Here is a 13,024-nt window from a genome sequence, read left to right as displayed (position 1 = left end):
TGGATACTGGCCGCACTTAAGCGACTGCAGCTATCGAGCTCGGTGTTGTATTGGACTTGTGCCTTAACTGTTCATATTCAAAACTGTGGGCCCTCTTAGATAACACGTTGCTACATTGCTGGTCAAACACAACATCCTCCCAGTAGCCAAAATCAACTTGTCACTTGTTGTATCACTTCTGCTTTCCTTCTCGATTGTGTTCTCAATTGTTCAAGGTGAGTGTGTTAGGAATGCAGGCAAAGTGGCTGGCCCATCAAAGTTCATGTCTGATAACCATTGCCTCAATGCTTGTGGTACTGGCCTATTCCAAGATGCTTATGTTTACCATACCATTTTTCCTTTACGAAGTTTAAGTCTTGCACCCATAATTAGGTGTTGGCAACTGCAGTGGTCTCGACACGTGAGGACATGTTTCTCTACTACCCTCTTGCAGAGTCTATCGAAAGCCAGATTAGTGCATCTGAGGCAATACAGTATTTCAGCATCAATGCTAGAAGTGGCTGCCAAGGTAAAGGAAGTGTTTGGTCTTATCATTGACCATGATGGAAAGCATTACCTCAGAGTATGGTGCTGGCTGGTAAAGTACTGTACTTTTGTTAATGTTAAGTTCTAAGTCAGTATTCATATAGGCTTGGTTCAACAGATTCAAAACAGTTCATTAGTCATCCTCCGTATCGACTAACATACATGGTCTTTTGCGGATTGGAATTTGATAACTGACGTTGAAGGTACTTTGTTATTGATTCACAATCTATTAAGGTTAAAATGTAATTATCTCCCAAGTAGAAACAGACCATTTGGATGGATATCCTTTTCCACACACAGAGGAAGTCTTTCCTCAAAAAGATGCAGTACAATCCTTGCAAATATATAGAACATAGTCTGATCACATATCCCTGATTTACACCCAGTGTGATCTGAAAGGGTTCCCGAGGTCTCTAGCTGTATACAATAATACCATGATGTGATAAGTACCAGGCAGACGACATTTGTGTTCTGATATGAAAGGTGTGATCTTTCATTTTGAATCAATGTCCGCAAAGAACCAATCCCATCAAAATGCTTTTAATCTGCCAGCATAACAGATCTTTCTCTCCCTTCATTATGTTTCAGTGTTACAGATTGCTTCACTTGCAAAAATTTGAAATTTCTTGTACTTCATGCAAACAACCAGCAAACGAACTACTGAAATGTTTTACACTCTTGAATGGAGTACCAAATTCCATACACATTATATCTTAAAATATATTTCTCTCTGTTATCAATAGATTAATCATATTGTTTTATTAATGAAGTAATGGATATCTACAAAACAAATTTCCTTCCAATATTTCTAAGATGTGGTTTCTGAGTTGAGGATTAGCACTAGTCCAGGAGTAAAAGCTCATTTTAATCCTAGAGTTAAAAATTAGCTTGTTCGATCAGAGAATTTTTAGTCCAAGACTATTTTTAGACCATGACAGTTGCTAAGTTGCAGTCTGGACTAAAATCTTTTAGTCCAGGATTTAGTTTTATTTTGGACCCCCTAGGGAGCATGAATATAATTTTAGTTATGGACATAAACAGACGAACCTATATTTCGGTGCAGTGACAATGGATTTCCTAGGATATTTAGAATATGTTCAAAATCAAGGACCTAGACTTCGATGTCAAGTTGGCAATAATCCTTTTGCTGACTTGTCTGAGTTTGTAGATCAGTATCATTTCTCAAAGGAAAATGTTACTCAACTGATTTGTCTGCTCCCAGCTTAGATGTAGGTACAGCAAGAGGATGTCTGGTTCCTGTTTGGTAAAAAGTACTCCTAGGATTAATTTTTTTGCAGATGGTACATTCCTTCATGAAACTGGTGACTTCATAGAAGTTTCAGAGTCGTCAGCTTGCCGATACGTTCACTGGCAATTTGTCGAACTCTGAGGAGAGGTTACGTACGGTTTCTTGTGAATGATTAAGCTATTTCTACGAAAGAAAGCTTTGACAAGATTTGATTTTCTAGGGGTACTAAGCTACATTGATGGAACACACATTCCAATTATTGGCCCTTCTTCCAATGAAAAGGAGGAGTTTCGTAACCGCAAAGGATACTATTCCAGAAACGAGCTAGCGGCCACCAGGGTACAAAATGAATTTATGTACATTGTTGCTAGATGGAAGGGAAAGTCCCATGATTTTAGGATATTTCAAAATTCCTCATTGTATGCAAGATTTGAATGCAGTGAGATGAATGTCATCTTAATTGGAGATAAGAGCTACCAATGTAGCATGTTTTTTATTACACCTTTTCACAACTGTGCTACGCCTGCTCAAATGAGATACCAGAGAGCTTTGATGTATGCTAGATCAAGTGCAGAAAAGTTATTTGGACTCTGGAAGAATTGTTTCAGGTGCCTTCTCAACCCACTGCAGTTTTTGCCTCACTGTTCTTGCATAACTATTCTGGCTTGTGCTGTGCTACATAATTTTGGATTAGGAAGAGGGCAAGAGGACTTTGCCATGGATGAACCTGAAAGAAACTGGAAAGAAGAGGAAGAAGATTATGAGAAAGAGAATGAAGCTGGTGATGGAGAGTACAATCTACAGCAGAAGAGGCTGTGAGGTCAAGAGATGATTTCGTTCAAAGACACTTGATGTGAATCTCCTTCGTAAATATGAACCAGTTCCTTCAAATTCTAGAGGTTGTGTTTATTTTATGACAATGAATACAAACAAACATACTCAGCTAACTGTATGGGTAGAACAATCAATAACAATAAAAATATGTTAGGATTTAAAATAAAATGTAAAATAATCACTTCTACTACAGATTGTTTTCAACAATTTTACAATCTAAAGACTGCTTCCTCCTTTCTTTCCAGTATGCCAACTCCGCAGCAAGTACCAGCATCTTCATATCATGCTCTTCTTTCAGGTACTTCATCTTTGCCTCATGGTACTCCTGAGCATTGTTTACAATTTTTCTTATTGTTGTTGTTGCCCACGCCGATGTGTTCACAGAAGTACTGGTACCAGGAACCTGTCTACCATCTGCATTATGAGGCGTCTCAGTAAGCGACTCAGTGGAGGGCTCAATATTTTCCTCCATAACAGGTAAAACAAAGAAAGATGATTCTGTGTAATTATCTGAAAAGTAAAAATATTTCGTTTCACACAGTGCAATTCGGTGCAAATTTTTCCCCCTAAGTTCTCTTCTTAATGTCCTCATTTTTCTTATTGTGTAATTTGCCTTCAACCTGCGGCTTTTTTGTTACTAGTATGGTTAAGTACTCTAATTCAGTTTTGTGAAAATTGGTTCTTCGGTTGAGTTTTCTAACTTGAGACATGTTTTCATGTCGAATAAACACACAGACACAAACAACACAAATGCGGTACTAATAATGAATTCACATGTGCTACACTATATTGCAATCACTTTTTTTCTCCTCAGAATAAGCACAACCAACATCAAACAGTAAAATGTAACTTTTTCTGCTCTTAGTCCTCAAATGAACTAGTTTGAGGTTAAAATTTCACTTAGTCTGTCATGACTTAACCCGCAACTAAAAACTGACCTAGCAATGCATTTTAAAACCCCAGTTTAAATTTAGTGTAGACTACCTTAGTTCTAGACTTATAAAGCCTGGACCCAGAAACTGGCCCTTAAGTGTTCTGTATAGATGTATTGAAATGAGTGCACAATTTTCCTTTCCTCCCTTGTTAATTGTTTAATGTCAGACCAGCACATGCAGAATTTTAGTGATACTGAGATAATTATAGGTGATAAATTTTATCTTTGATTCTGTATTGTCTGAAATATAACTAAAAATTCTTATTGTATTTAATAGGTTGCCTTGATCAGGGCATAATTTTTCAAATTCTCTGATTATTAAATTTTCCACCAGTTGCTCTGAACTCCTTTCTTTTCTTTGAAATCCATTTATTTCAAGGTCTGCTCTGATCATCTTCATAATTATTCCAATTATAAGGTGTTGAAAACCAAAACAAAATTAGATGCAACATCTTAAGCTATGAATAGGATTCCTCTGCAAGTATTTCACTCAGCTGTAAAGAGCTGGCTGGGTGAATGGAATACTTGTGATCATATATGGGAGGCTCTAGGCATTTTAAACTTGCACTATTTGGAATAGTGTGGTACTACTCTTCTCATATATGCTGTGATTTCATAATCATAATATTATTTGGTTTGTATTGATCCATCCTGCAAGTAAGTAATTAATTAATTGTATTTATTTTTAAAATTATTTGTCCACACCAGAAATGACTGCAGAAGTACTGTCTCATTCTGCACTATGAGCAAACAGCCATAAAACAAAACTGAATACATTTCAAAATCATTGTAGCTTTCACAGTATAACCAGTTGAGGCAACATGAAGGAAAATTCACTATTTTAATTTTCATAGGATCTGTTGAAATAAAAAGTTTCAAGAGCTAATGATTACGCTGAAGACTATCAGCGACTTCCTGAATTTTGCTCTTCATGCAGTTAAATGCACAACACACAAGTGACTTCCATACGTTAAGTAAGTAAACTACCAACAACAAACGTATAAAGCCATTCTAATTTAGCTGTTGTTTGCAACACATGCAGCCCACATTGTACTGGAGGAAGAAATGTAGTTAATTATAGATATATCCTGGGACATATCATGGAAAACTAACAATATATTATTAAAATATATTAAGATACCCACTACACTGTATGCTGAAACTAGTTAATGCCACTGAAAATAGTTATCCATATTGTATACTTCTGATCTCCCTCATTTAAAAAACACCATCTGATTACATATGGCCAATATACAAACTGAACTGACAACCTGCTACACTTCAAGCTAACTTCAATTGATTGTAGTGATACGTACAAATTGTACCAGTTATGCTGGTACAGTAATTCTTGTGAGCCAAAAATTGAGAGATCTGAAGTACAACAGCCACACAAGTCCCAGTGTGGAGGGAATGATGTAAGCCTCACTTTTCTGGCTTGTGCCAAGCTCCATGTCACTGAGAGCCAACTCTTATCAAATTTATTTTAATATCTCTCTAAAATATGGTAATATGAAGAGGAGAGTGTTGGGACAAACACAAACAACCTTTTCCCGAAGCAGATGAATTAATCATACGTGATTAAAATCCCCGACCCAGTCCAGAATCGAACCTGGAACGCTGTGAACCAAAGGCTTCAACGCTGACCACTCAGCCAAGGAGTGGGGCAGTTCTTAAAATGAGTATATCTACAGTATTTGTCATTAACTTAACATATTACAGATGTGAAAATTGGTATTTTTAATTCCCTTTAAAAATAAAAGAAACAAGTATTTTTAGTTTTCAGAAAATCAACTTCAGCTGGATATCGAAAATAAGTGAAGGAGTTGAATTCTCTTTATGAAGGTACTTATATCTCAAAAATGAAGATTTAGGCCTACCCTTTATTTTTTTGCTACTTGCTTTACGTCGCACCGACACAGATAGGTCTTATGGCGACGATGGGATAGGAAAGGCCTAGGAATGGGAAGGAAGCGGCCATGGCCTTAATTAAGGTACAGCCCCAGCATTTGCCTGGTGTGAAAATGTGAAACCATGGAAAACCATCTTCAGGGCTGCCGACAGTGGGATTCAAACCCACTATCGCCCAGATACAAGATCACAGCCGCATGGTCCTAACCACTCGGCCAACTCGCCCGGTAAAAATTAAGATTTTACAGATGTGAAAATTGGTATTTGGAATCTGCTTTAGAAAGAAAAACTTTTGTTGACTTAAAAGAGGACTGTTTCTCACATGTAGAGTTCCATGTCGCATGTTCCAGATTTAGCTCTCTCAGTAGCCTAGTCATCTTAGCCCCAAAACGCAGTGCCACCAATGTGGTTTACAAAGAGGTTCTGGGGTAAATGAAATGCAATTTTTCACCGAGATTTTACACATCTTAGTGCAGTACTGAGAAACAATTAATCTTTATCATCGCGAGTGAAGCCATGGGTAACAGCTAGTAATTCTTATATTTTTAATAACAAGATAGTTTCAGTAATTCAACAAGGTGATGCAATTCATGTTGTCCCTCATAGTGTGCAATGTGCTGCATACAGTATCAAAGAAATGCAGTAGAACCTCGATAATTCAAAATAAGTTAATTTGAAATCATACCTAATTCGAAGAAGCTCGTGTTCCCGGAAACATGAGGTATGATTTTGTATACTATTTAAATTGTTTAATTCAAAATGCGGATAATTCGTCATTCGAAGAACAATATCGGTCCCATTCCCAAAATTCGGTCTTAATTCAAAACTGCCTTTATGTTTTAAAAAAGTATAGTATTTTATGGGGTAATTTGAATTCAAAATTTATCCATGTCATAATAGAACAAGTCTTCCGGAAAGTGTTGGGGTAGCTTTTCGTACTTTCACTCACTTCGGTGTGACTACAGTGTGCTTCATAGTTGATAAGTTTCAGTAAAATTGTACTACTTTTGTATTCAGCATTTTAGGGAATGCCACAATATCACGTAGCAGGCAAACAATATCCGCGAACACTGGCGATGCCGACAGTTGGCGAAAAAGTGTGGCTCATATAATCAATTCGTATGCACCGAACAATGTTGTTAATGCCAATAAAACTGTATTGGTCTTTTAAATGCTGAGCCCGAACAGACATATGGTTTTGAAGGAGAGAAGTGCCAGGCAGGAAATCGAACAAGGGAGGGGGTTATTGTGCCTTGTTGCAATGTACACAGAAGCAAGAGACTTCCTCCCCTCGTCATAGGAAAGCCACTATGTTTTACGGGTGTCGTGGAAGTACAAGGCATCTATAACATGCAAAGAGTACAGCAACCCAAAAAATAAAGCATTTTTCTTCTTCTTTGAATTGTCTGTTTTTTCTTTCGTTGGAGAAGGTTATGTTTGTCAGTGATTTTTTTTATTTTGCTATTTATTTTACGTCGCACCGACACAGGTAGGTCTTATGGCGACGATGGGACAGGAAAGGCCTAGGATTGGGAAGGAAGCGGCAGTGACCTTAATTAAGGTACAGCCCCAGTACTTGCCTGGTGTTAAAATGGGAAACTATGGAAAACCACTTTCAGGGCTGCCAACAGTGGGGTTCGAACCCACTATCTCTCGGATGCGAGCGCACAGCTGTGCGCTCCTAACCGCATGGCCAACTCGCCCGGTTTTGCCAGTGATTTATCCAAGTCCATTTTTGAATAATGTAAATGCACCTTCTTGGATATAGTTTTCTTCCATGGCATTTGAAATATTTAAACTGTGAATCAAGGTTAATTGCGTGCAGTAATGGGTCTTAGAATATTCTGTGATGCAGCAAGGGTTGGCATTTCTGAAGTACGAGTTGGTGGTTAATTCGAAATCATGTAATTCAAAGTCTGATTTTTGCATCCCAACAACTTAGAATTAATGAAATTTTACTGTATAACTGATAATATGTATAACTTTGTTGACCTTGGCCATGAGATTCAATCTAACACACTCATTGTTATTCAGTTTCATATATGATATATTATTATATTTTACCCTTGTTTGATGAACATAATACAGAAAAGAAATTTATGAAGTTGGCAGAACTAAGTTATCTTTTGTGGGTGAAAAAAACTGTTATTTTTTTCTGTTGAAGGAAACTAGTGTGTACTGAAGCACAGAGAACCAATGATATATCTTTCACTGTGTAGTGTATTTGATATTATTGAAAGTTCTTACTGGTTTTCTATCTATATTTCCCTGTTATTTCAAGAACATAGCATTAGGTAGCCCATTCACCTCTTATAATGTAGGTTTATAATGCAAGCAAGTAATAATGTTCTATCATACAACATTCACAACATGCAACAAAGAAATAAAAAGAAAGCAATATAAAAACATGCATTAATTGTTAAAGTGTTATTGCCACTGCAGCGAGGTTTCTTCTTTTAGTAAACTATTACTAATGTCCCATTCCTAGATGGTGTTCGGGGAAAGGGTGGTTATAGGTGTGAAGGTGTGCTGCATACTCACTCAGGATATTATAATTGGAATTGGTGGTGGATTTTGTATTTGGGCTCCACGAACTCGAATCTCTATTCTCGTATCTTGTTGCACTTGAAATAGTAGTTGTGGTTTTAACTGAAAAATAAATAGTCAAGGAAAAATGATAAAGGACATTTATTAACAATTTTGTCTCAAATTACGAATGCTGCTAGGGTGTAAACCAGACTGTGTTCTCAGCAGTTGACCAGTTTCTGAAATGAAATTTTATGAGGACCAAAAATCATTTAACATCTCTTTCAGTAAAATAAATATTATCTGGTTTTCCACTGTGACTGAAAATGGTGCTGATTAAAATATTTAAAGCATTGACATTCAAATTTATAATACCTCTTCAGCAAGACACACAAACATTTTACACTGGTATCTTACACCAATTAGAGAAAAAAATATTGTTAAAGATTAATTAATGTACAATAAATCATAAAGCATACTTAAAGTTGAAGTGCTCAGGGTACATAGGCAGGTAGTAATAATAATAATAATAATAATAATAATAATAATAATAATAATAATAATAATAATAATAATAATAATAATAACAACAATAACAATAATAATAATATATTAAAAGAGTTTATTAAACACAGCTTTGGAAAATCCATCCATCCCTCCAACCATCCATTCTACTCGACCGATTTTCTTCATTTTTGTTTTATTCTCTCCGAAATTACCTGCCGGTGAATCATGAGACATTGATATGCCTCAAAGTTCAGCCAGCTTCGAGTAATCATAAAATTAAGTCATAAATGATCACTCCATTAATTGCATGCAAAGGCTTACCCTTACCCACAATACATTCTGAACTTAGCAGGTTGCTAAGTGACTAACACTTTCATTAATATTCTGATATATGTAAGACAGAGTGTTCCTAATAACTTGCATGCAGCTGAGAGAAAAGTCTGTACAAACATACCCCATTATGACATACACCTTAGACATTATCTGGGAACACCTATCAAAGGATAACCTAGCTACACTAGAAACAGTGACGACCATGTATCTTAAGTTCCCTGCACGACAAAAAAACGCTCCTTCGAGACTAACCTAATAGCTCACAAGACAACCGTTTTATATAAGAGCAATGCGATTAAAAATACCATTGCCTTCTACGACACAATATCAAGAAGAGTCATGTGACCTATTTATAATGAATGCTGCAGAGCAGCCAATAATAATAATAATAATAATAATAATAATAATAATAATAATAACAGCAGCAGCAGTTGAGAGAGGAAATGTCTTGAAAGTGTTCAAACTGAGTAACTGTATCAATATGGAGACTCCTTTCTCCAGAAATAACATTGACGATTACATATTAAGGTGTTTGAGGAAGACTTTGAACTTAATTTTCAAATGATTGAACAAAAATTGCAAATGAATATCATTTCTGTACATGTTGGACTGATGTCTTATTTACTTCATATGTAGGCATAATTAAAGGCTACATAAAGGAAACGATCACTCATTTATACCTTCACCATTTCTGTCCTATCGTAGCTGGTAGGTTCTATTGAGATGGCAAATGTATCTGTATGCTGGGACGTAAGTTTCAGAGAACAGTATGCTTTAGTTGAGCAGTAATGAGACCAGAAAATTTGTTTAAGATTTGCCGATCTATAGGCTACTGAGTATGAGGATTCAGAGTACCATTGAAAAGAAGATGGAAGGGACTGTATGTATGTATGTATGTATGTATGTATGTATGTATGTATGTATGTATGTAGTTACTGAATGAAGTAAGATATATTCATGATATGAAGAAAAATATCTGAATTTAATCATGACCTCCCACATCTAAAAAGCTAAAATTATCTTTTATACTGTTTTTGGAAAATAGACGACTAGAAACTGCTATGCCAACATATAAGATTTATCTATAAAGAGGCAACATTATGGCTGCCTTTTAAATACCACGAGCATTTCATAGCTATAGGTATTTGGTTTGTAAGTAGTGAGCTTTTGCTATCAATTTAGGAAATACATATAGAGTAACTCACCAGCTTCAGCACACATTAATCCATCAGGCATTAATTGAAGCCCATCAGGACAAGCGCACGAGATCTTCGGAGAACGAGGATTTATTTGTGCTGCTGGCAAGCACAGGTGTGAACAGTGACCATTTACAGCCTGGCAGAAGTTCTCTCCATCAGGTTGACGATATGGATGATAAACATGGATTACCATTGGATTCTGCAGCTGAAAATATCATATAAGTATTACCCCTATATATTAATTGAAGTTAAAAGACACTAAATACAGTATAAACTCTTTGGGAACCACATGTTGTAATAATCAAATATAAAATTATCTGGCTTTATAACACAAAAATTAATAGAGAAATAGAGGGAGATAATGACTGCTGTGGTTAGACTGTGTTTCTAATGATTGAGCTAAACAAGGCTGCTTATAAATAGAGAATTGTGGAGGTACACTATGTGATCAAAAGTATCCGGACACCCCCAAAAACATACGTGTTTCATCTTAGGTGCATTGTGCTGCCACCTACTGCCAGGTACTCCATATCAGCAACCTCAGTAGTCATTAGACATCGTGAGAGAGCAGAATGGGGCGCTCCGCGGAACTCACAGACTTCGAACGTGGTCAGGTGATTGGGTGTCGCTTGTGTCAGAAGTCTGTATACGAGATTTCCACACTCCTAAACATCCCTAATTCGACTGTTTCTGATGTGATAGTGAAGTGGAAACGTGAAGGGACACGTACAGCACGAAAGCGTACAGGCCGATCTCGTCTGTTCACTGACAGAGACCGCCGACAGTTGAAGAGGTTTGTCAAGTGTAATAGGCAGGCATCTATCCAGACCATCACACAGGAATTCCAAACTGCATCAGGGTCCACTCCAAGTACTATGACAGTTCGGTGGGAGGTGAGAAAACTTTGATTTCATGGTTGAGCGGCTGCCCATAAGCCACACATCACGCAGGTCAATGCCGAACGACACCTCGCCTGGTGTAAGGAGCGTAAACATTGGACGATTGAACAGTGGAAAAATGTTGTGTGGAGTGACAAATCACTGTACACAATATGGTGATCCGATGGCAGGGTGTGGGTATGGCGAAAGCCTGGTGAACATCATTTGCCAGCGCGTGTAGTGCCAACAGTTGTTTTGTGTGGCATTATCATAGCACCTTCTTGCTTCCCATTGTTGAAGAGCACTTCGGAAATGGCGATTGCATCTTTCAACACAATCGAGCACCTGTTCATAATGCACGGTCTGTGGCGGAGTGGTTACACGACAACAACATCCCTGTAATGGACTGCCCTGCACAGAGTCCCGACCTGAATCCTATAGAACACCTTTGGGATGTTTTGGAACGCCGACTTCGTGCCAGGCCTCACCGACCGACATCGCTACCTCTCCTCAGTGCAGCACTCTGTAAAGAATGTGCTGCCATTCCCCAAGCAACCTTCCATCACCTGACTGAACGTAAGCCTGCGAGAGTGGAAGCTGTCATCAAGGCTAAGGGTGGGCCAACACCATATTGAATTCCAGCATTACCGATGGAGGGCGCCACAAACATGTACGTTATGTTCAGCCAGGTGTCCAGATACTTTTGATCACATAGTGTATTTAGTGAATTCATGGAAGCTTGCTGAAAGGTAGAAAACAACAACGCACAGTGACTTACGAATACCTCTACTAATGGTTGTCATTAGGAAAGGCATCAGTCCGTAAAACTGGGTTTAAACTACATACATAAGAAGAAGAAGGACAGGATTTCAGGGGGAGGTTAAAATCAGTTAACACTATCTGCTGATTAAAACTTGCCAATGGGCCAATGACCTTAGATGTTAGGCCTCTTTATACAACTCTGTGTCTTACCATGTGTGTAGCTGTTATCGGCGAGACATCCTTGCCAGTGAATTTGTTGGCTCTGTAGACAGCCTGCTTGTCCCAGTCGGTCCAGTACACCCAGTCTTCAAAGGTAGTCACAGAGAACGGGTGCTGCAGGGTATCTGGCGAGTAGAGAACAACTCTTCGTCCACTACCATCGTAGTTGCAAGAGGATATAACGTTCAGCTTGGCATCCACCCAATATACACGATGACGAACCAGATCCAGCGTCAAACCATTCGGCCATTTTACCTCGTAGGATACAATTGTTTGTCTGTGAGCGCCATCCATACCAGCACGCTCAATTTTGGGTTCGGTTCCCCAGTCGGTCCAATACATCCAACTAGAATAAATCAAAATACAATGAGAAATATTTCCTGCACCCAATATGTTGTCAAATATGATGAAAAGTAATGGTGGTGGTGGTTTTATGATGAAGTACACGAGGACAACCATCATCTCTTAACAGTGTTAAAAGAAAAATGTAAGAGTTCCAAATGTTTTTGGGTATAAGGAAAAATAAAAAAAAATACCAAAAAGGATATGAAAATAGTGGTTCTCTATGAAATGTATGCTGTATACAGTAGAACAAGGCAGATTTTTATCGAATTGTTTCTTATTATTTTAATTCCATTCCAAGATTAAGCTTCATATCACTACCGTTACTGAGAACAGAGAAAGAAAGGAAAAATAAAAGAGGAGAATCAGGGACGAACATGAAAAAGGAAAAAGAGAAAGGACAAATTCTTTACATTCATTCATTCATTCATTCATTCATTCATTCATTCATTCAATTTTCATAAAAGGACTGTACCCTCATGGATACCATTTCTTACAGATGTGTTTCTTCTCAGCCCTGACAAGCTTCTTTGTGACCTGTCAGTGGTATTCGCAGATACCCTACAAACTTGGGAAATGAGGAAGATCTGCAGAAACCTGGATTGTTGATGGAAGAGCTCATATTAGTGTATGCGAGTGTGATAAGTTTGTCCATTTGTTTTCATTTTTGCCCTTGGCTTTCTTGTTTTGTTCCTCCAACTACCCGCACTAGCCTCCCATTGTAGGCATTTCATTAAATTTGCTGACAATGCTTGAATAGCAAAATATTACTTATAATCAAATATATTTTTGTACATCTTAGAAGTGT

At 37.6% G+C, this 13,024-nt stretch overlaps 1 protein-coding gene and 1 long non-coding RNA gene across 4 annotated transcripts in view; one reads left to right on the top strand and one right to left on the bottom strand.

The window, feature by feature from the left end:
- LpR1 (Lipophorin receptor 1) overlaps positions 1–13,024 on the bottom strand; it is a 138,629-nt gene that overhangs the window by 24,625 nt on the left and 100,980 nt on the right. For 2 of the 3 annotated variants that reach the window (XM_067145022.2, XM_067145021.2), the window contains exons 9-11: positions 11,866–12,220; positions 10,022–10,220; positions 7,992–8,099 (exon numbers count right to left, since the gene is read on the bottom strand). In XM_067145022.2, the coding sequence (XP_067001123.2) occupies positions 7,992–8,099; positions 10,022–10,220; positions 11,866–12,220 (662 nt within the window). The remainder of the gene's footprint in view (positions 1–7,991; positions 8,100–10,021; positions 10,221–11,865; positions 12,221–13,024) is intronic. The other variant, XM_067145023.2, reaches the window with a different exon arrangement.
- The window catches only part of LOC137500401 (uncharacterized), a 35,443-nt gene that overhangs the window by 5,953 nt on the left and 16,466 nt on the right, over positions 1–13,024 (top strand). Inside the window, exon 2 of the long non-coding RNA XR_011018022.1 lies at positions 2,854–2,906. This is a non-coding gene — a long non-coding RNA (uncharacterized lncRNA). The remainder of the gene's footprint in view (positions 1–2,853; positions 2,907–13,024) is intronic.

This window comes from Anabrus simplex, chromosome 4 (assembly GCF_040414725.1).
Source record: "Anabrus simplex isolate iqAnaSimp1 chromosome 4, ASM4041472v1, whole genome shotgun sequence".
NCBI classification, from domain to species: Eukaryota; Metazoa; Arthropoda; class Insecta; order Orthoptera; family Tettigoniidae; genus Anabrus; species Anabrus simplex.
The sequence above is the reverse complement of the archived record's forward strand: the minus strand, read 5'-3'. Positions and strand labels throughout refer to the sequence as shown.